General features: G+C 46.1%; 4 protein-coding genes across 5 annotated transcripts; 1 reads left to right on the top strand and 3 right to left on the bottom strand.

The window, feature by feature from the left end:
* Positions 1–222: 222 nt before the first annotated feature.
* LOC129581734 (citron Rho-interacting kinase-like) lies at positions 223–2,262 on the bottom strand. The gene has a single exon (XM_055472951.1). The coding sequence runs from the start codon at positions 2,260–2,262 to the stop codon at positions 223–225; it is 2,040 nt and encodes a 679-aa protein (XP_055328926.1).
* Positions 2,263–8,900: 6,638 nt separating this feature from the next.
* Positions 8,901–11,193, bottom strand: LOC129581924 (uncharacterized). Of its 2 annotated transcripts, XM_055473227.1 has the most exons (4): positions 10,900–11,193; positions 10,280–10,749; positions 9,915–10,157; positions 8,901–9,848 (listed from the first exon to the last, which is right to left on the bottom strand). In XM_055473227.1, the coding sequence occupies exons 1-4, from the start codon at positions 11,069–11,071 to the stop codon at positions 9,015–9,017; spliced, it is 1,719 nt and encodes a 572-aa protein (XP_055329202.1). In that variant the 5' UTR covers positions 11,072–11,193; the 3' UTR covers positions 8,901–9,014. The 2 variants fall into 2 exon arrangements, with proteins under 2 accessions (XP_055329202.1, XP_055329201.1); XM_055473226.1 differs by having other exon boundaries at positions 8,901–10,157.
* Positions 11,194–11,408: 215 nt separating this feature from the next.
* On the bottom strand, positions 11,409–18,606 carry LOC129581843 (mu-type opioid receptor-like). The gene is made up of 3 exons (XM_055473108.1): positions 18,410–18,606; positions 12,469–13,117; positions 11,409–11,977 (listed from the first exon to the last, which is right to left on the bottom strand). Exons 2-3 carry the CDS (start codon positions 12,945–12,947, stop codon positions 11,515–11,517), a joined length of 942 nt encoding a protein of 313 aa, XP_055329083.1. The 5' UTR covers positions 12,948–13,117; positions 18,410–18,606; the 3' UTR covers positions 11,409–11,514.
* On the top strand, positions 14,275–17,047 carry LOC129581842 (uncharacterized). The gene is made up of 4 exons (XM_055473107.1): positions 14,275–14,479; positions 14,689–15,158; positions 15,417–16,013; positions 16,255–17,047. The coding sequence occupies exons 1-4, from the start codon at positions 14,302–14,304 to the stop codon at positions 16,816–16,818; spliced, it is 1,809 nt and encodes a 602-aa protein (XP_055329082.1). The 5' UTR covers positions 14,275–14,301; the 3' UTR covers positions 16,819–17,047.
* Positions 18,607–19,068: the final 462 nt, after the last annotated feature.

Genomic DNA, 19,068 nt, shown 5'->3' with positions numbered 1-19,068 from the left:
TCCGCCTACCGCATCTCGGTTACCATCAAAGGTCGTAAGATCGGTTTTACGGCCCATGTTCCTGATGGATCTGTTGAATTCCCGTTGTCCTCGATTTTCATTTCGATCATCCCGTTGATTACGTTCGTTCTGATATTCGCGGAAGTATCTTCCGTCATGTTCGTGCCGCGGGGAACGTGCATCTTGATTTGCGCCGTCTTTGACTGCTGTTTCGATGGGCCGTTAGAACTGTGAAGGGTCACCCAAGCTCATATATGTTTGGTGACTACCTGACGGTTTCTTATTGTCCGTGGTTTCTCCATTTTCTTCCATTTTCAGCCCCCCTGTGCCGCCGCCCGTTCGCAGCGGCATCTCGAAATGGAAGCTCCCGCCCGCTTCTTGTGCCTTACTGTTGCTAGGCGGGGGCGTATCAGCCGTATCCCTTTTTCCACTTCCTGCTTGCAGAATTAGCTCTTCCCTGTGTTTATTTGTCACTTTCAGGCCCTTGTTCTCGTCTTCGAGACGTTTGATTCTGATGTTGAGCTGCTCGTTTTCCGTTTGCAGCTGATCTCGCTCCTGCTTGAGCATATGGGCGAAATTCTGCCGCTGAATCGTCTCCGCGTTTAACTCCTTTTCGTCTGTCTCTCTCGCTTTGATCTGGTCGATTAGCTGATTCATTTGCTGTTCCAGTTGAGCATACGCATCAGCTGCCGATTTCAGATGAGTTCTCGATCGGGTGACTTCGTCTTGGTGAGTCATCACTGTTTGTGTCATGTCGACTATTTCCGTATTGAGCTTTATATTCTCATCTGTCAGCTCACGGATCTTTTTCTGATGTTCTTTGCTTTCCACTTCGACTTTTGTCACCTTCGTATCTAGTCGTCGTGCTTCATCTTCCCATCTTTGGCCCCATTCGGCCGCTTTCTGACCAGCTTCTTTGAGCTGTGCGTTCTCCTCAGTGACTTGCCTGATTTCATCTTTAAGTCGTCCCCCTTCAGTAGCTAGGAGCTCTCTCAGGTCTTGTGCCACTTTAAGAGCATCATCAGCTCGTTTCTGGTGATCTTCCGATTCCCTTTGGAGAGTTTGAATATTCCCATCTTTCAGCTTCAGGTCCTCTCTGAGCTTAAATATATCCTTATTCACCGCTGTTAATCGTTTGGTTGCTTCCGCTAATTTGGTTGCGTATTCGTCTCGCTTCGCTTCAGCTTCATCTGCCTTTTTGCGAAGTTCATCGCACTGATCCTTCAATTCGGCTATGTGCCGTGACCTTTCAGCTGTCTCTTCGGACATTCTCTCGTTAAGTTCATTTACGGCTATGTAGCCTTCCATCTCTCTGTCATCAGCGACTTTCATCGATTCTTCAGCGATCTGTTTTTGTCGTTCATATCGAACTTTCCATTCATCTGCTGAGCTCTCAAGAGCACCTTGTTGCTGTTCCAAGTCGTAGATGCGCGACTGCAGAGATCCCAGTTGAGTTCGATATTCCTGTTTTTTCTTGATAACCTGGGCCTCTTTTTCTTCCAATAAGGTTTCCAGCTCTCGGACTCGTCGTTTCAAGTTTGAGGTAGGGCTGTTCGGAGATGGAGATCGTACGTTGACGATCTTCCCTGTCTGATTCCTTTCGATCAGACTCTCGGGGATGTCCTCAAAAGGTGTCAATCCCTGAGCTCGATCAGCTTCCTTCATTGCGGTTTTGAATGACATATTCAATGTCATCTCATCCTCAGTGAAGTACGATTCTTCATTTCCGCGATTAGACATCATCTCATCAGATGCCATCGGACTCATGAAGAGATCCTCGGTTCCAGTTTCATCTCCAAGTGTGAGATCGTCTAGCCTGAGTTCATTGAGATCATCTGATGTGATCTTTGGCTGCTCCGTGAGATCGGTTTTGACCAGGTTCTCCTTCTTATCCTGGTCTGATATATCCTTTTGCGATGTCTGATCCATCTCCGCGACTTTTTCCGATTTCGTTCCTTCTTTGGTGACCTCCTGGTTCACCTCGCTACTTCCCGCCGCAGGCGCGGGAAATCGTTTCAGGTCGTCGCTTGAGCTCTCCTGAGCTGACACTGCTTCGAGTGCCTTCTGGTACGTTGCGTCCGACCCACGTGAATTCTTCTTCACGGGGACTTTTGGTGCTCGAGTATTTCGCCCGTGTTCAACTGGGCGTGAGAACGGGTATAAGTCCTTCTTATACGGGTTATGTGCACTTTGCTGTGACCCGTGAGAGCTACGGCTCCCCTGACTACTATTCGATGTCGGTTCGATGATCTCTTTGTCCATTGTGATCGGATAACTGTGACGCACCTGTTGGTTTTGCTCACACACACGTTATTATGAGATCGGTTTAAGTCCCTGAGATCACTTTTTAGCTGATCTACTTTGATCGAGTTCGATTTTAAAGGTCACTTTTTCGATAAAAAGATCGAGAGGTTTGCCTCAAAATGATCTCGTTCAACTGCTAATATCAATAAAACTGCTGGAAAGATCGTTTTAGAGTTCGTATTCGGTTGAAATAGATGATCTCAGCTCATCTGTAAAGGTCACTCTCTGATCTGATCTGATCTCAAAGGTCACTGACGATCTCGAGATGATCGATCTCCGAGATGGTCACTTTTTTTGGTCACTTCAATTCAATTAAAACTAACCTCCTTTAGCTAATTTTAGATCGTTTCCGATGAAAAGAGATCGATCTCACTGCTGGGAGATCGTTAGGAGATCGTTTTAGATCGACTTTACCGTTAAAAATTTTGACCAATCAGAGCTCGTTTAACTGACCAATCACGTGTGCCTGTTAAAATTTTCTGACCGGCCTGACGTCACAGATCGACGGCCAGACTTGCGCGCCGCGTGCAAAAACTACGCCTACGTCTAGCTCAGCTCAGTACCGACCAATAAGAATTGCGTATTTTACACCTCAACCAATCCGATAATTAATAACGGGTTTTTACCTGTCTACCGTTCCGATCCCACGAAAAGATGATCCAGATTACGAAGATGATCCAGATGATCTTCTCCACAGTCCGATCCCGCGCAGCCGTATTCCGCACGGTTGTGGCGCCTTCCTGTCCGACCTATTCAGCCTTCTGCTGGGCTTGTCAAGCCTACCAGCAGGTCGCTCTACAACCAATTTGATGGAGCGCGTTAACTGATCTCTTGGCACCTCATTCGGTGCTGCCAACTCGTGGCTTCTCGGCTCTTGTGCCCGACAGCCTTGACCCCAACAAGAGGTGCTCGCTGCCTAGCAGAGGAAACAGCACAAGTTCTCCGACAGGAGAGATCTTGCACCGCAGCCTTCTGCCGTCTGATTGGAAATGCACGACGAGTTCTCCTACAGGAGACTCTCTAGTCAGTGCAGCCGTTGATGCTGGCAATCCGATCGATGAGCGCGCCTTGCTTCAGATGAGAAAAACCACTGCCTTACTGGTGTAATAAGATCGATATGATCCAGATCGATGTGGCCGTTCGCCAAACAGATGATCGTGGCCGTTCGCCAAACAGATGACTATGGCCGTTCGCCAGCAGATTACTCAGAAACCGTCTGTTCACGGCTCTGCTACCATATCACCGTGGACTGTGAAAGAGTCCAGGACGGTAGCCCAGACTGACAGGACTCCGTGGAGTGTAATACGTGACGTTTTAGGGAAGAAATGCACAACGCACGATATCCAGTCTACGTAGTACACTTTATTAACGTTCTCTATCATGAAAACCAACACACTGACGTTCAGTCAACTCAGAGAGCCAAATTCCACCTGCTCTCGACAACTCTAAAGCACTGCGCAGCAGTGAACACAATGAACGGCAGTAGCCGACCAATCAGAGAGGCGCTGCGTCACAGACGGCAATTCCCCACGGAGTAGTGCAACGAAGCACTCCTATAGCGCCAGTAGCGTCGCGCAGGTGGACGCAAGGGAGCCATCGCCTCACACCAGGATATTTATTCAATTTTTAAATCGCTATCACCACGCGCAAACGTTCGTCCAGTACTCGCATTGTATAGCCTTGCGATTCATTGAGTAACAAAAATATAGTTTTGGTGCAAAAACAAAACTGTCGGTCAACCGACATAAATTACCAAACATTGCGAAATAATCGTATACAATTGCAATTTTTTAAAGACTGATACTGTAGCCGTCCGCGCAAGTTGCCCACAGAGAGAGGTATTCGGATATTTGCACCCACATTGCTCGCTGTTCAGCGCCGTGTGTACAGGGAGAAGGCAACGGCCGGATCTGCCAGTGGAGCAACTTGTGCGGGCGGCTCCAGTAACTGTTTACTTCCAGATGCAGCTATTCAAAAAAGTTTAAGCGCGCAATAAAACTTTCGCTGCTGAGCTAAGTCAGTAAAAGCTGCTGTTGCGCCTCTTCTGATTGGCTCAGCCGCAATTTCAGCGTTCACAGCACGCTCACGTTCAGCGCCGTTGTGCCTTTTTGGCTTCTGAAAACTGACTGCAAAAACAAACAGTCTTTGACTTTCTAAAATTCACGTTTTTTAATTTAAATTTTGTATCAACATCTCGAGTTTTTAATTATATGGCTGTCGACAGCCAGATCGATCTTCAGCATTACCGCGAACACTGAAACTGTTCGCATTTTGTGCCTTGAAGCGGCCAAGCGCAGCACTTTTATGGAAATGCGCGCAAGACCTGGGCTTGTCTGCAATGCTGTGAAGACCTCAAGGAGTTTTGCGCTGATCCTTCGGTGAGATTTCCACTAGCAGCCTCAAATGTCAAACACCAGATAAGTAGAAAAATTATTCTGATTTTGTGTCGATGATTTTGTTTGTAGGATTTCGGAAAATGTTGCCCAACGGGATAACTTTGCATGACGACGTGCAGTAGGACAGCAGGTGCGCGTCTCATAGATCATCGTAAACAACCCGCATTTAGTAGCAGTTTTATTTAGGATGGGATTATGTCCCAAAAAAATTATAGCTGATTGAATCGCCAATAAAACCTTCAAGCGCTGCTTTAAATTGCTTAAGACGAATTGTCCGCAGAAATCTTATTTTGTATTGGTGCATGTCGACATGCAAGCGCTTAATAACTGAAAGTTTGAATGTAAAGTTATAATGATATATAAAATTTTATATGTTTCTGAGGTTAAGCTGCCATTTCTGTAATTTTGTTTTAAAAAATTAAACCACAGAATCGTATAGATTTGTTGTCAGCATTTTGGCTGACAATAACTTGAATGCCGTAGAAATCTTCCTCTTCAAACAACTTTAAAAATAAAATGCTTTTAATCTTAAAATAATCTATTTATTTTTATTTGCTTTTTAATTGCAGCAGTGATTTTTATTTTGTATTTTTCATAATGCAATTGCATGTCAACATGCATGCGGTGCACAAAGCAAACCTAAATAATTTGGTGCAGTATAGGGAAACTTTTCGTGGCACCTGAGCGCACTCTAAGTATTTCCAGAACCATTTGATCTATCAGTAGTATAAATGCGCTGATTAAATATTTTGCATGATCGATGGATGATTGCGTCGGCTTCCCAAAAGCAGATTTGCCGTGAAATGCATGGATGTCGACATCCAAATTTGAATGCAAAATGCCTAGTGCTACCTTTTTCAGGGTCTCACGCTGAGCTGCTAAAGCTTTTTTATTCATACACTATCTGGTTTTGTGTGATAAATGTGTAACGGATCGTGCTTTCATTGCAAATGGCATCATCGCTGTGCTTTAGACAAGCTCGCTGGTATATACCTGAATAAATATATTTTACATCTAGTACTCATATCGAAATCGGTCATTTTGGTATAAATCTAAGTATTATTACATTACCTATAACATCTACATTTGATTCAAAAGCTACCAATAAACTATATCACAATTCTGACGAGGGTAGCACTTTGCTGCTTATTAAAACACTTGTCGAAATTGTTGCGATAAATCGTGCGAATATATCCGGTTTTAAGCAGGCGGAAAAATATACCCTTTTTTTTGGTTTGGACGTTTATAGATGGGGAACACGATCGAGAAACCTACTGGCACCGATGTAATTGGTAGCAACTGCCAGTACCACTATACTAACGCGGATTATCTTGGCCATGGACAGTATGGTGTGGTTAATGAAGCGGCAATTATCGCACGAGGTGATTTTACCGGGAAGAAAACTGTCGCGATTAAAGTCGTGCATGTGCATTGTCAGAAGGACGGCACTGCCGGTTCCCCGGAAAACTGAGTTAAATGCTGTGACAGACTGAAGAGTCTTATCGAACTGCGGCATGACCATCTGGTGTCGTACCACAAGATCAGCATCAGCGACGCCCCCACGGGTTGCCGTACCATCGAGCTAATGATGGATTACCACGACGGTATGTACATATATAATGAACACATGTAGCCGCGGCAGATATATTGGCCTGTTTCCTATTGGCGAGCCCGGCAGGAAAGTGGTTTTCCTCCCGTAATTCTGCCGAACTGCGCCCACATTTCTGCCGACCCGACCCTATGCATTGCCTATGGGAACTCCAATATATCAGCCGAACCGGCGCAAAGTGAAATTTGATACATTTATTGAGCGCAAGCCTGCAATAGCACTGTCTTGGCTGCATCATATACACATACAGGCGCCTAACAAGCTAACCATAAGCATGTAAGCATATTGTACCGGCACTAAACAGAGAGAAGCCCGCGATTTCTCTTGCGCCGTGTCGAATCTTTGCAGGAGAGCGTTTCTGCCGAGTCCATTCATGCACAGACACTATCGCGAAAGTATAGTAGATTATCGAGTATATTGATTATTTTTTCTACAGTAAATAACCATTATATCATGTTTATGCCTACAATCTATGGATGGTGTAAATTATCCTTAGACTGTTTGATTTAAAAATTATCTTGTACTTTAAAAAAATTAAAAATTTTGTAATAGACAATAACCGCTAAAATAACCACGGGCTGTATCTGTATTGTAACCTTATTCCGTAGGCGACCTTGCCACCCTCTTGAGCGAAGCCAAAGAGAACAAGCTCCTTGCCGGTAATTATGCCAAAATTATTTGCTATGCCACGGATATGGCGCGCGGGCTGATGTTTTTGCATCGAAACAAGATTATTCACGGAGATTTAAAGCCGGCCAATATACTCGTGGAGAGTTTGTCAGGTACCGACGAGAGACTGCTGATCGGCGACTTGGACGATCTCGTGCACGGAGAATAATACCTGCTCGGCTGATCTGTCGCATCTGCGAGGCACTTTGCGTTACATGTCCCCGGAGATGCTGAGAAAGTTTACTCAGCTGCCCTGCAAATCGCCGGGGCGAAAGACCGATATTTGGAGTCTGGGGTGTATTTTGCTGGAGATCGCTGAATGTTTTCTGGACAACAACGAGAAGCGTTTCCAGAAAGGCAGGGCGATAGTCAGCGTGGGAAGCGATATGACCGACAACACTTATTTCCAACTGATAATGGAGGACTATGGTCCCTTTGTCAGTGACGCCGTACCTAAGAAACTGGCGGCTCCTATACGGTAAGTGCACCTCAAAGCGGTCTAAATTCGATATTTCGTCGAGGTCAACTATTAGGTTCGAGTCTGCGTGTAACTTTACGCCGATACATCTCGTTTATGAAGCAAATATTTTGATCGACTTCGAAAACAGTCAAGAAAACTTAGAAAAAGCTAAGAAAACTAAACCTAAGAACTAAGAACGCTAATAAATCTAAGAACGCTAAAAAACTAAGAAACCAGGTTCCAAAAAATTCTCAGCCGAATGCTACGCTCAAAATAAGTTTATTAGATCACGTTACATAGTCATAACATGGTGACGATAAGACTATTACTCACGCAAATGTACTAATGCTATTATGTAGATTTGTGCTTCGAAAAAGCGGAAAGCACGGTAAGCACCTAAATTGTTTTGCAGAGTTGATCCACTTAACTATATCGCAGCGGCCAACTCGGGAGACAAGATATTTTATGCCGGATCCGTATCATCCTCATCGACTTCCGTTCTCTGCTATGATACTGCGCGAGAGGAATGGGAATCGTTTCCCGATCTTCCACTGACAACAAGGGACTTTGCCATGGTTGTGGTAGACAAGTGCGTCTATGTACTGGGAGGAACCACTGGCCCGGAAGGGGAGACCCGAAAGTTAACAGCACGGTGCCACAAGCTCAACTGCGCAACTGCAGTTTGGAAGGAGATTCCACCTTTACGACAATCGAGACATCGTCACGCGGCTTGCTGTGTCGCCAACAAGATATTAATTTGTGTATGGCGGAGAGACCGATGCCATGGATGCAGGGATAATGGAAATGTACGATATCGAGCGGGACACCGAATGGTCCACGGTTAGCCTGGTCGTACCTGCAGATTGTTTGACGGAGAAGACATCGAAAGACTTTCGCTATGCATTGGCGGGAATTCTCTGCTGCTGATAACGTTGTCCTCCTTCAAACGTTTTGCGATCGTTTTATTGATGACTGACTATCGACACTGGAGATCAGATTAAGGTCACTGAGTTAACGCAACTGCTGAAGTGTAGAACTGTTGCCTGAAATTCGGATTACCGTTATCAATTGTCGGTTAAACCGTGCTCCGATCAGGCTTAACCAACCTTTTTGTGGTGTTGTTAGTGGCAGCGATGTCTCGAGCATGTGATGTTCGCTGTGATCTATCAGTGTTGTCCGTTAAGTACGTACTGTACTCATTACTGGTACTTGCTATTATTTCCTTGAACTTTTTAGAATGTTCTCTGTGATTCTGGGCGGAATTTTGGTTTTCTTTTTGGATACGCTTTGCTATTTGGATACGCTTTGCGCCTGTAGAAGTCCGTTAGTGGCCCTACTTTGGCAATTGGCATCCACGTACAATAATCAGTGTCCTCTCATCCCTCAGTTTGGCAGTCGTCGGAGTTTAGAATTATTGTTGAAGATATGTGCAAAATGTATAACAAAACAAGCTCGATGCTGTTATTTTTATTAATGATTCCCGAAATTTATAATTAGCGTGCCGTGAGTGGCCTTGTGTCGGACGAAGGCAACTATTGCCATGTGGCAGTCCCAAGATTACGTTTTCTTCGTTCTCCTACACTCGACAATTCCCCGACCGGTCCCACATTTCACTACCCACACACTGCCGGCACACGAACAATCCTTCAGGATCCACCCGCTTCTTCACATCCAACAACCGTGCATAATTCGCGCCCCAGAACGCTTCCTGCCAGCTCGGTTCCTCCGTAAACGCTTCATTAAAATACGCCCCGGAATCCGGGTAAGCCTGGCGCCACACCTCCGTCCCGGCATTCAACGCATCCAACAAACGCGTCACCGTCTCCTGGGAGGCGTTGTGCTCCCACACCGTAAATAAGACCGGGTGCCAAGCAGCCTGTCTCCACGCCGGCGTAACCGACGTCATATTCGCTTCGGGGTTGTTTCGTACTCCGTCGCCCAGGACCGCGTGTCCGAGAATGCCCCACTCAAAACCGTTACGCTGCATCCCGGCGACCAAGGTCTTTGCGACCTGTCGCGGGTCAGATAAAGCGGCGTTGGGGATTAAGCGGGATCCGCCGACCACCCGGGTCCCGGCGTTGTAGTGCATGGCGTACACATCCGACGCAATCCACCGATGCCAGTTTTGAAATTTCCGGAAGTGCTGCAAAAATGGTCGGTCAGAGAACGTGCTAACGAGAAATCCGGAGGTTGACTGCATCGCGATTAATTCGTCTTTTAAACCGTCCATCGGTGAGCGATACACTTTATGAGGAGTAATATAGTTCAAACTGAATCCATACGCCGGGTTGTAGTAGAAGAGACCGCCCCAATCCTTCTCATCCAGTTCCGGTGACCGTCGCGCCAGCACTTCCGGGATAACTTCCACTTGTTGCTGCGTCAACACGCCAGAGTTGTTGGTATTAGTTATCTGTAGAGCAAAATCAGTGAAACCATTAGGAACTGGATGCAGCTGGTAGGCGACGGATACAACCACCCCGAAGGTCCCTCCACCGCCACCGCGCAACGCCCAGAACAGGTCCTGGTTTTGGCAGGGGTTCGCCGTTACGAATTTGCCGTCGGCGGTCACCAGCTGGATTTGCAGGACGTTGTCGACAGCTAAGCCGAAAGAGGGGCCAAGAACGCTATGCCCACCACCCAGGGTGTAGCCCCCCGCGGCGCTGATGGCGTGACAGATGCCACCGACGGCGACGTAGTTGCTGTTGAAGTCTTCATCCACCTAAAATGCATAATTAAATAAAATATAATTAAATAGGAAAAGAAAAGAAATGTGCAATAAACTGGGTCTAATACAAAAAAGTGAGCTTTTAACGTACAAATATTGCTGAATATATTCGTGACCTTTTTGTACACGTCGTCCCAAGTTTTCCCTCCGGAGACTATTACCACCGGCGTGTTTACGTCGTGATCCGTTGAGCAGCCATCGGGGTAAAATGACGTGCGGGTCTCCACATCGGACAACGTGTGCATCCGCAGAAGCAGCGATCCCGGTGCGGCACTGCGTCCCAGGTAATCGTGACCGGTCGATTTGACCACCAGACGTAAATTATGCCGACGGGCAAAACTCACGGTCTTCCGAATATCCGCAACCGAGTGAACCGCGACACCGAACACGGAAACGCTTCCGGTTTCGCACACTGCATCCGGACTGTCTGCGGCTTCCAAAGAGCATCGTTTTCCATCCAGATCTTCCCAGTTAAAATTCTGCATACTTCCTGCGCGATCCAGGAGAAATGATGGACGCGAGAAGTTTACGCGAATGGTCTGGCAATCGGGCTCGTTGAAATCAGGACCCGCATAGCATGGATACGCTGCAATAAAATTCAGTTAGGTTCTCGCTTCCAAACGTGCAAATGTTTCTGAGGTTTCTTGGACGTTATTTTTGGCTTTAGTTTACGCAATTAGACCGTGCTATGTTTATTCCAAATTTTCAGCAAATTATGATTTAATATGCAACGAACCCGTGGGTCGCGGAAGGATGAGCCGGCCCTTAACTGTGGCATTGAACTCTTCCCATTCCTGCGCGGATGGCCAACATTTATGTCCCGGTAAACAGCGACATCGTGGGCTTCCTCCCACAATACCGACAAAAACCGCAGCAATAATAATCCAGATTGTTTTGCGGAGTTCCATTATTCCGACTCACTGATCTTTTTCCTACCACTTTTAAAATGATTGTGAAACGGTCTATGCGTTAATTTTGTCGTCGTAGTTGATGTGATCGATAAACACGGTACAAATTTCACAACCGTGTACATTTGAAGTATATGTATCGCCGCCGGCATGCAAGTGCTGGAAACTTCCAAATATTAATGTACGTGAACCATACCATAGAGTATACAGTACGTTGGCAGTGGTTTTAATTTATTTCGAACGTGGTTAAAATTGTATACAAAAACAGTTTCCGTCTTCATCCGACAGTGGACCATCGATTAATTACAAGCAACACCCTTCAATGGCTTTTGCAGCAACAGCAGTTCTATTTACGCGGAATTAATCGATTTCAGCGCCCGATAACACTCGACCAACCTTTGCCTAACACGGCGACAATATACACTCAAAATGTTTGATAACGGTTACCAGCACAATAACCGCTTGAGTTCCTCCCGCAACGTTTTTAGCGCCACGGCAAACAGCAACGGATCAAAAACCGGCTCAATTTCCCACAACACCCAGCCTCCTTCATACAGCCCGCCCACATCCACTTCGCCGAAAACCAGGAGGTCGTAGTATACGGTCAACGGTGTCCAGCACACTAACACGCTGATGGTTAACAGTGTCAGGACTTTGAAGGAGTGAGAGTGCTGTCGGCGTTCGTCTTTGTCTGATGGAAGGGACGTTGGTTCCTTCTGGGAGATGATGCTTTCCGTTGGGCGGAGACGGCGCTGTCGCTGGCGTTTGTACCAGATGAGCGGGTAGGCCAGGATCACCACGAAGATGGGGAGGGTGTAGACGATCACTTGGGCGGCCATGTTCCAGTTACGCTGGGCGGGGATGGCGTTGTTGAGCATGCAGTTGGAGCCTGTGGCTACGTGGTACCTAAAACAATGAACAAAATCATAGCTTTGCTATCACCTTAACTGCCTTCGAAAATTACCATTAAACCTTTTTTCAGAATATTTTAAGGCAGAACATTGTATTTATGTGCATTTAGCTCCAGCAAAGTTTTTAAGCAGAACGAATTACTCGTATAAGGACAAGTTTGCCGAAATATCTGCATAAATATTAATCACGGTTAGTTGGAGTTTGTGAGTATTACGCTTTGCTTTACCGCTAAGCTGCTTTATGCCATTAATGAGAATTGACGTATAAAAAAGTTAAAGAGGACCGGACAATACTCAACGACAGTAAGAGTTACGAGCATAATAAATTATTATTTTATGAATCGTGCTTCCTTGTTCAGGAGCATAATGCTTCGTTTTACCGCTAGGCTGTTCTGTACCATAACTGACGATCGATGCGAATTATGAATCGTTTTCTCAAGGGATGCTCGTTACTGAATGCAGCACAATACGCTGGAATTAACGTACCATACTCCATCGACAATAATCCCCGGCAGTAGCCACACAAACACATACACCCACATGGCCACGCACAACACCACCGCCGTCCGCCGTGAATGGTAGTTCCGATAGCCCACCGGGAACGTTATAGCCCACACCCGGTTCATGGTGATCAGAACGTGATTATGCATCATCACGGCGTTGGACGTATAGCCCAGGGCGATGAGCGTGGCGCAGTAGGCGGCCGACTGGTCCTTCCGAACGGCCAGATGCTGGATGATCTCCACCGGGGCGGTGAGGGCCTTGAAGACGTTGCTGATCAGCAGATTAATCAAGTATAGACTGAAGGTGTTGCTGCGTAATTGGCTGCAACGGGCATAGACGAAGAGCGTGGTGCCGTTGGTCAGTAAAATGGCCACCAGATTGATCAAGGAGAAGATGTCCGTGGAGGTCCAGAGTGTGGAAAACGGGGCGGTGGCCTGGGACGTGGTGTTGTTCAACAGCATCGTTGCTCTCGATTTTGACGTGATTTCGACCGGTGAAACTGTCAGAGAATGGTATTAAATCCGGCGACTTTAAGGCAAAATATATTTGCAACGGTCGCAGCTTATGAACACCAAGCTGCCTCGGAAGATTTCACGATACTTGTACATCCACGAAACCAGGGGAAATTTATCTGTACAGGCAGGAACACGTTTAACTAAAAGACATGTTAATAAAAAAAAATTCGCTGGAATGACACAGATGCCAAGAATGTTAGCAATAACGACCGCCAGTAACTGGGCTGAGTTAGCATATCTTCGGGCATGTTGATAGCCGAGTATTGCGCGCTGTCGCTGGTCGGTTTCAAGAGGATCATGTGATTGTGTCATCGGGCATTCATTTGTGTTCTGGAGCGAAAGTATCCGCTGCGATGACACCGCTACTGGATACATAGCGCCCACGCAGCTTTCATTTATTATTCATCCAGCAGCAAAATGCCGTTGTGGTTTGCGGCGTACAGGCTCGCAGTCAACCGGAATGACTTTTTCTCATACCGCTGCTGGATGTGCATTCGAGAGGATCGTGAAAAGACCGGCACGTAATTACTATACCAGCATGGAACATAATTCATCGGGGAAATGCTGGGTAGTAGGAAAATAACCGATACGGTCTCCCACTGTGTGTTTCCGGTTCACTGATATGGATGTTTTGTGCTCGTGTCAGTGATCACTCAGTGTTAATAAATAATCAACAACGCTCCGGCTGTTCTCGGTAAACGTCTTTTTACAGAATGATTATCATGCACTTATTGACCTTCACTCAATTCGTAAATAAAAATAGCAAGGTCCAAGAAAAGGTGAAGAAAATTATTTTTTAAACCAAGCGCAGCGAGATGCTATTATGTATAAAGCCGTAATTGGCGTACACAAAATTTGCTGTAACCATGAAGACCTGTACGTAAAGCTTGCCAAATTTCAACAACTTCAGTTTCCACTGGCAATGGAAATGCTCGCGGCTTTATGTAGACAACTAATTACTAATTGCAACGTGTTCTTGCTGAGTACTGAGTAGTGAGTGACGGTGAACATAATAACTGACGCTTCCGGTGATGCTGTTTGAACGGAAGTTCAATTTCCCAACATACCGTTCCACCCGGATATAAAATCGAAATGGATACAGCAAGAACACAATTTGAGATATGAAACGTCCGCGAAACGTCTGTCCGTGACGCAATGCCTGTTCGCTTTCACACCTCGACGGAAAAGATACCGTTCGAAAGTAAAAAAAACGCAGTTAGCCACAGTTGGAACGGACAAACAGTATGTTGTTTCCGTCGGTGAGGATCTGAGCCGAAGTAAACAGTAAAAAAGTACAGATATGTGCATAACTGTAGATCGGCTAGCTGCACTGGCAGCAACTCTATTACTGTGTACATCTGAGATCTTCGCTGACCAGTGTCGATGCCTGCCTGGAAACAGCTGTTGGCCGACGCAGGCGGATTGGGACCGGCTTAACGCGACGCTGTATGGCCAGCTCATCATTCCCCGACCCACCGGTAATAAGAAAATAATTATTTACGCATTCCAAAAATAACACCTTATATAAAAAAAATGATACAAAAATTAATGGCTGTTTTTTCAAAATACTTTTGAGTGGATTTTCAAGAATTTCTTGGAAAAAGAGAAAATGTTAACTAGCGCTGCATTTATTCTGGTACTTCTGCAACCACCTTAATTTACCATCAGTGTTGGTCCTTTTTGTCAGGTTATCCGTGCTACGCTGGACCCAGTTTCGATGCCGCTGCTTGCCAAACCGTTCAGCAGAACTTCACCAACACATTCTTCGTGGTGAACAACCCCGGCAGCACACAAGCCACCAACTGGGAGGAGGCGGGCGATATGCGTTGCGCCTTCCAAGAAGCCGCCGTCCCCAACGCCGTCTGTCAGGTCGGGCGTGTGTCCTCCTACGGGGTGGCAGCCACGTCAATCGCCGACATCCAGAACGCCATTGCTTTCGCCCATCAGTACAATTTGCGCGTGGTCATCAAATCTACCGGGCACGATTACTTAGGCAGGAGCTCCGCACCCGGGTCTTTATTAATCTGGATGCATAAACTCGCGAACATTGAGACGAAGACGAGCTTCACTCCATCCGGATGCGATGGCGGTCAGGCGTCCAACGGACCGGTGGTGACGGTGACCGGCGGAAAAGTGTGGAAGGACGTCATCAAAAAGGTCACAAAGCGTTACGCTAAATACATTTTGGAACTTAAAAAACGTGTAAATCAGCCAGTCGGTCCGAGGTTCAAAAAATTTATTAATAAAATCAGCAAACATTGCCCAATGCGCATAAATTGTCAGCACTGGGATAGGACAGAGAAACTCTTGTTTGCGCCAATTATGGTTAAACAAAGTAAATCTGCCTTTTTGTTCTATTTTGTAAAAACTGCAACTGGTTACTTTTGTTAAGAACTGCGTTTTACCCTGAATCAGGTAGAAGACGATTTTAATAACGGCTACATCGTGGTGGCCGGTTTCTGCAACACGGTTGGCGCAGCCGGCGGTTACGTTCTCAACGGCGGCCACGGGATTCTCTCTCCCTCCTTCGGTCTGGCCGCCGATAGCGCCCTCGAATTCCAGATCGTCACCGTCGACGGGGAGATACTCACGGCCAACGCCTGCCAGAACAAGGACCTCTTTTGGGCGTTGCGCGGAGGCGGTGGGGGGACCTTTGGGGTCATGATTTCTGTGACGTACAAACTGCATAAGATCGACGCCGGTTATACGTCGTATTCGGCGTTCATCACCAGAACGAACGGATCTGGAGCACTCAACGCCACCCAGATGGAGAATATCCTGGAAGTTTTGGCGCGGAGGTCCGCGGAACTGGATGAAGCCGGTTGGGGTGGATACTTTTATTTCCAGCCGGCGTTCGGGATCGGATGGGCGTTTTTAATCCCAGCTGATCGGCCGAACGCGCTTCCGGCCATGGAAGGATTTAAAAATGAAATTGCCGGGATGGGAGCGCAGGGCGTGGCCATTACGCCGTTTCCCGGGAGGAACTTCTCGCAGCATCACAACAGTTTTCAGGTAAAGAAACATATTTTGTCTCCGTCACGCAGAATTTCCTTGAAGCCTAACCAAGTGATTCTCTGCTCGTACGAAGCGTACAAATGTTATATAATATGTAAAAATCGTTTTTTTAACGAAAGCTAAGAGAATATTTTGTTGTGCGACCGACGTGTGTGTCTTTTGAAACTTTTGTCAGCTGGTCTACTGAAAAAGCGGTGCGAGGGAAAGATAGTAATGTTTAAATTGTATGTATCTCCAGGATTGGCGAGGTTGGATGGATACCACCGCTGTCACCCAAGTCCACAACTCCGGCGGGCGCTTCCTCCCGGGTTCCCGCCTTATCCCACAATCGGCTTTCGCGAACCCGCGGGTGGTTGCCCAGACGGTCGTCGCTGCCATGAATGCCAACGGTTTCTCCTTCGGCGTCCTCGGTCACCTGGTATCAGGGAAGGGCGTCCGGGAGACTCCTGAAGCCAACAATACTTCGTACACACCAGCCTGGCGGAAATCCGTCTGGCTGCCGGTGATCTTCACCGCCTGGGATTTTAACGCTACGAACGAGGAAATTGCCGCCGGGAAATCGCGGCTGAATGCCGGGTTGCAAGTACTACGGGACGCTTTTCCGGATTCCGGGACGTATGGGAATGAAGGGTACAGTGAGGAGCCGAATTGGCAGCAGACATTTTGGGGAGCGAATTACGACCGTTTGCTGAGTATTAAGAAAAGCATGGATCCTGGTGGGTTTTTCGTGTGTAATAGGTGCGTAGGCAGTGAACTGTGGGATACATCGGGAAACTGTCCACTGTCAATGTATCCTTACTAACTGCCGTTTCTTTATTTAAGGCTGTATTTATTATGTATTGTGTGCGCCCTGAGAATGTTGTATGACCTGAACTCAAGTCTGCCGCAGCACATAAAAATCCAGCAAGTATTGTTAAAATTTTGTAAGAATGGTTACGAAAGTTCTCGCAGACCGATGCCTCCATGCCGCTGTAGTTGTCCATAGAATTCTTTCTGGATGTCTAATAAATTATGCAGTTTGTATTTCTGTTGGGCTAGATGGTATTAGTTTATTGGCAACCGATTGTCTGATTACTCTGCCATTAAATGTAGCGATGAGCGATAGCGATGATGGGCATTAGTTAAAAGTCCATTGCGGTGCTACCACTGCTGTCCCTTGTAGCCTGTTGTCTAAAATCATTAAATGCAGTGTCAAACCACCGTTCCAACTACCTACCGCATCTACGGCCGTACTTCTGAAATACTCCTGCCGCTGATGGCACAGCAGTGGGCAACGTATGCCACGTACTGATACAGGAAGATTTTCATGTTAGATACCTGCGTTGATTGATTGTTATGTCGGGTTAGTTGATCATTCGATCCGATATCCTTCTGAGTCTACTTGTTTTCTGTAAATGCTTTAACGGTATAGCACACATTATTCTGCCGATCAGTTGCGAGCGGCCCATCGACACTTTAAACGTCCCCTGTTTTATTTCGTTCAAAGCCGCCTTGCCTTCACGAACGGTGGGTTAGGTTGTGACCTTTTCATACTGGCTAAAGCTGCTCTCCCCTTCCCCTTCGGTAGAAGAAGAATAGGTGGGGGATGCATATAACTAGGAAGCCGGGAGTTGTCCATTTAATTTCGAGACGTGTGTCTACATCGGTTTTGACGTGGTTATCACCTTAAAATGGTCCGGTTGGTATACCCTGGCCATTTTTATGTGACCACCACATCTCAACACTGTGATCCGCTAGATTATTGATGATCAACGACTTTCTCACCCGTCCAGCGGATCGACCGTTTGCTTAAATATTCTGGGTGAACTTTCGGATCGGAATTTTCATCCTGAGTATCTTAGCTAACGAATCCGTTCTAAGCCCGTAGCTTTAAGCCCTATACGGATAATTGATAAACCGCGGTTATCGTCGGCAGCAGGTTGAATCTGGCCCATCGTTCATGTTTGCATTGATTTTAAGGAACGTAAGTACGCAGGCGAACCGTTATAGCAAACGAAGGTACCGAAATACGTGAAATCATTTCCTATGCATATTTGAATCCATTATTCAGCAAAAGGCGATACAAGTACAAAAATAATTGCACTGGACAGTAATTAAAATGGTGCAGAAAGTATTCACTGAAAAAAAAAACATAAAATCGTTATCCGTGGCCTTAGAAAGCATGCTTCGTTCTACAGCATACATTTTGTCATTCTTGGTGTTCCTTTCCGATGCAACAGGCAAATAGAACTAAAAACGTTACAAAACGGTCTATGTATATTGCTCCTTCTGTACTGTATTTGTTTCGTTTGTATTACTCCCACTCTAAAATCTTTCCCATAATTAAGACTGCCTAAAAACCTTAACAAAAAATGCTGACCGTGGGTCACATACATAAAAAATACGGCTCTCACCCGTATGAAATCATCTGCCCAATTCGACGAACCGGTAGTCCAATGGCTTCCGATAAATTATTAATCAGATATTATACGCGAAGTAGCTAATTACCGGTGATTTTGGCAGCAACCTTAAAATTTTAAAATATCATTAAAAATTATTATGCATGTAGGGACAATTGTAAACATGGAAGTTTCAAAGCACATTTTTCCGAATTCCATAATTCATACCAACTGTGATAGAATACAAAATGTGCGCCGAGAAAAGATTTACACCAGTTAATAATGACAGCTTGTTTGCTATATTGCTATCGGCAATTGTGATGAATTTCTCGAGCGAAATGCCTGCAGATTTGTACATGGTGTCAATATTATTATAAGGTAAAATTTTTCTATACACTTGCATAAGTGGCGTCAGCCACCGTGGGCTGGCGATTGGTGAATAAACATTAGCCGGTTGAGAGTGGAAAACAGATTTCAAAAGATGATGCATACGGTATCATGGTATACTGTAGCTGTATGTTTATTGCCGAATGCAGCCGAAGAATCGCAATGCCGCTCGTTCACACTGGCATAAAAAGCTGTAATGTACGGCATTATATACGGCGAATAAACATTCTAATGACGCTGGCAAAAATGTTGCAGCTTCTGTAATTATGACTTGAGCAAACAGACTG

This window comes from Paramacrobiotus metropolitanus, unplaced genomic scaffold (assembly GCF_019649055.1).
Source record: "Paramacrobiotus metropolitanus isolate TYO unplaced genomic scaffold, Prichtersi_v1.0 Parri_scaffold0000006, whole genome shotgun sequence".
Lineage (NCBI taxonomy): Eukaryota > Metazoa > Tardigrada > Eutardigrada > Parachela > Macrobiotidae > Paramacrobiotus > Paramacrobiotus metropolitanus.
Note: the sequence above shows the minus strand (reverse complement) of the source record. Positions and strands in the feature narration are given on the sequence as shown.

Coding starts and splice junctions, on each gene's coding strand:
- LOC129581734 (XM_055472951.1), bottom strand. CDS start 2,262: ATGGACAAAGAGATCATCGAACCGACATCGAATAGTAGTCAGGGGAGC.
- LOC129581924 (XM_055473226.1), bottom strand. CDS start 11,071: ATGGAACTCCGCAAAACAATCTGGATTATTATTGCTGCGGTTTTTGTC. Junction 10,750..10,899: donor CATCCTTCCGCGACCCACGG/GTTCGTTGCATA, acceptor ATTTTATTGCAG/CGTATCCATGCTATGCGGGT. Junction 10,158..10,279: donor GGGACGACGTGTACAAAAAG/GTCACGAATATA, acceptor TATGCATTTTAG/GTGGATGAAGACTTCAACAG.
- LOC129581843 (XM_055473108.1), bottom strand. CDS start 12,947: ATGCTGTTGAACAACACCACGTCCCAGGCCACCGCCCCGTTTTCCACA. Junction 11,978..12,468: donor ATTATTGTCGATGGAGTATG/GTACGTTAATTC, acceptor TCATTGTTTTAG/GTACCACGTAGCCACAGGCT.
- LOC129581842 (XM_055473107.1), top strand. CDS start 14,302: ATGTGCATAACTGTAGATCGGCTAGCTGCACTGGCAGCAACTCTATTA. Junction 14,480..14,688: donor CATCATTCCCCGACCCACCG/GTAATAAGAAAA, acceptor CCTTTTTGTCAG/GTTATCCGTGCTACGCTGGA. Junction 15,159..15,416: donor GGAAGGACGTCATCAAAAAG/GTCACAAAGCGT, acceptor ACCCTGAATCAG/GTAGAAGACGATTTTAATAA.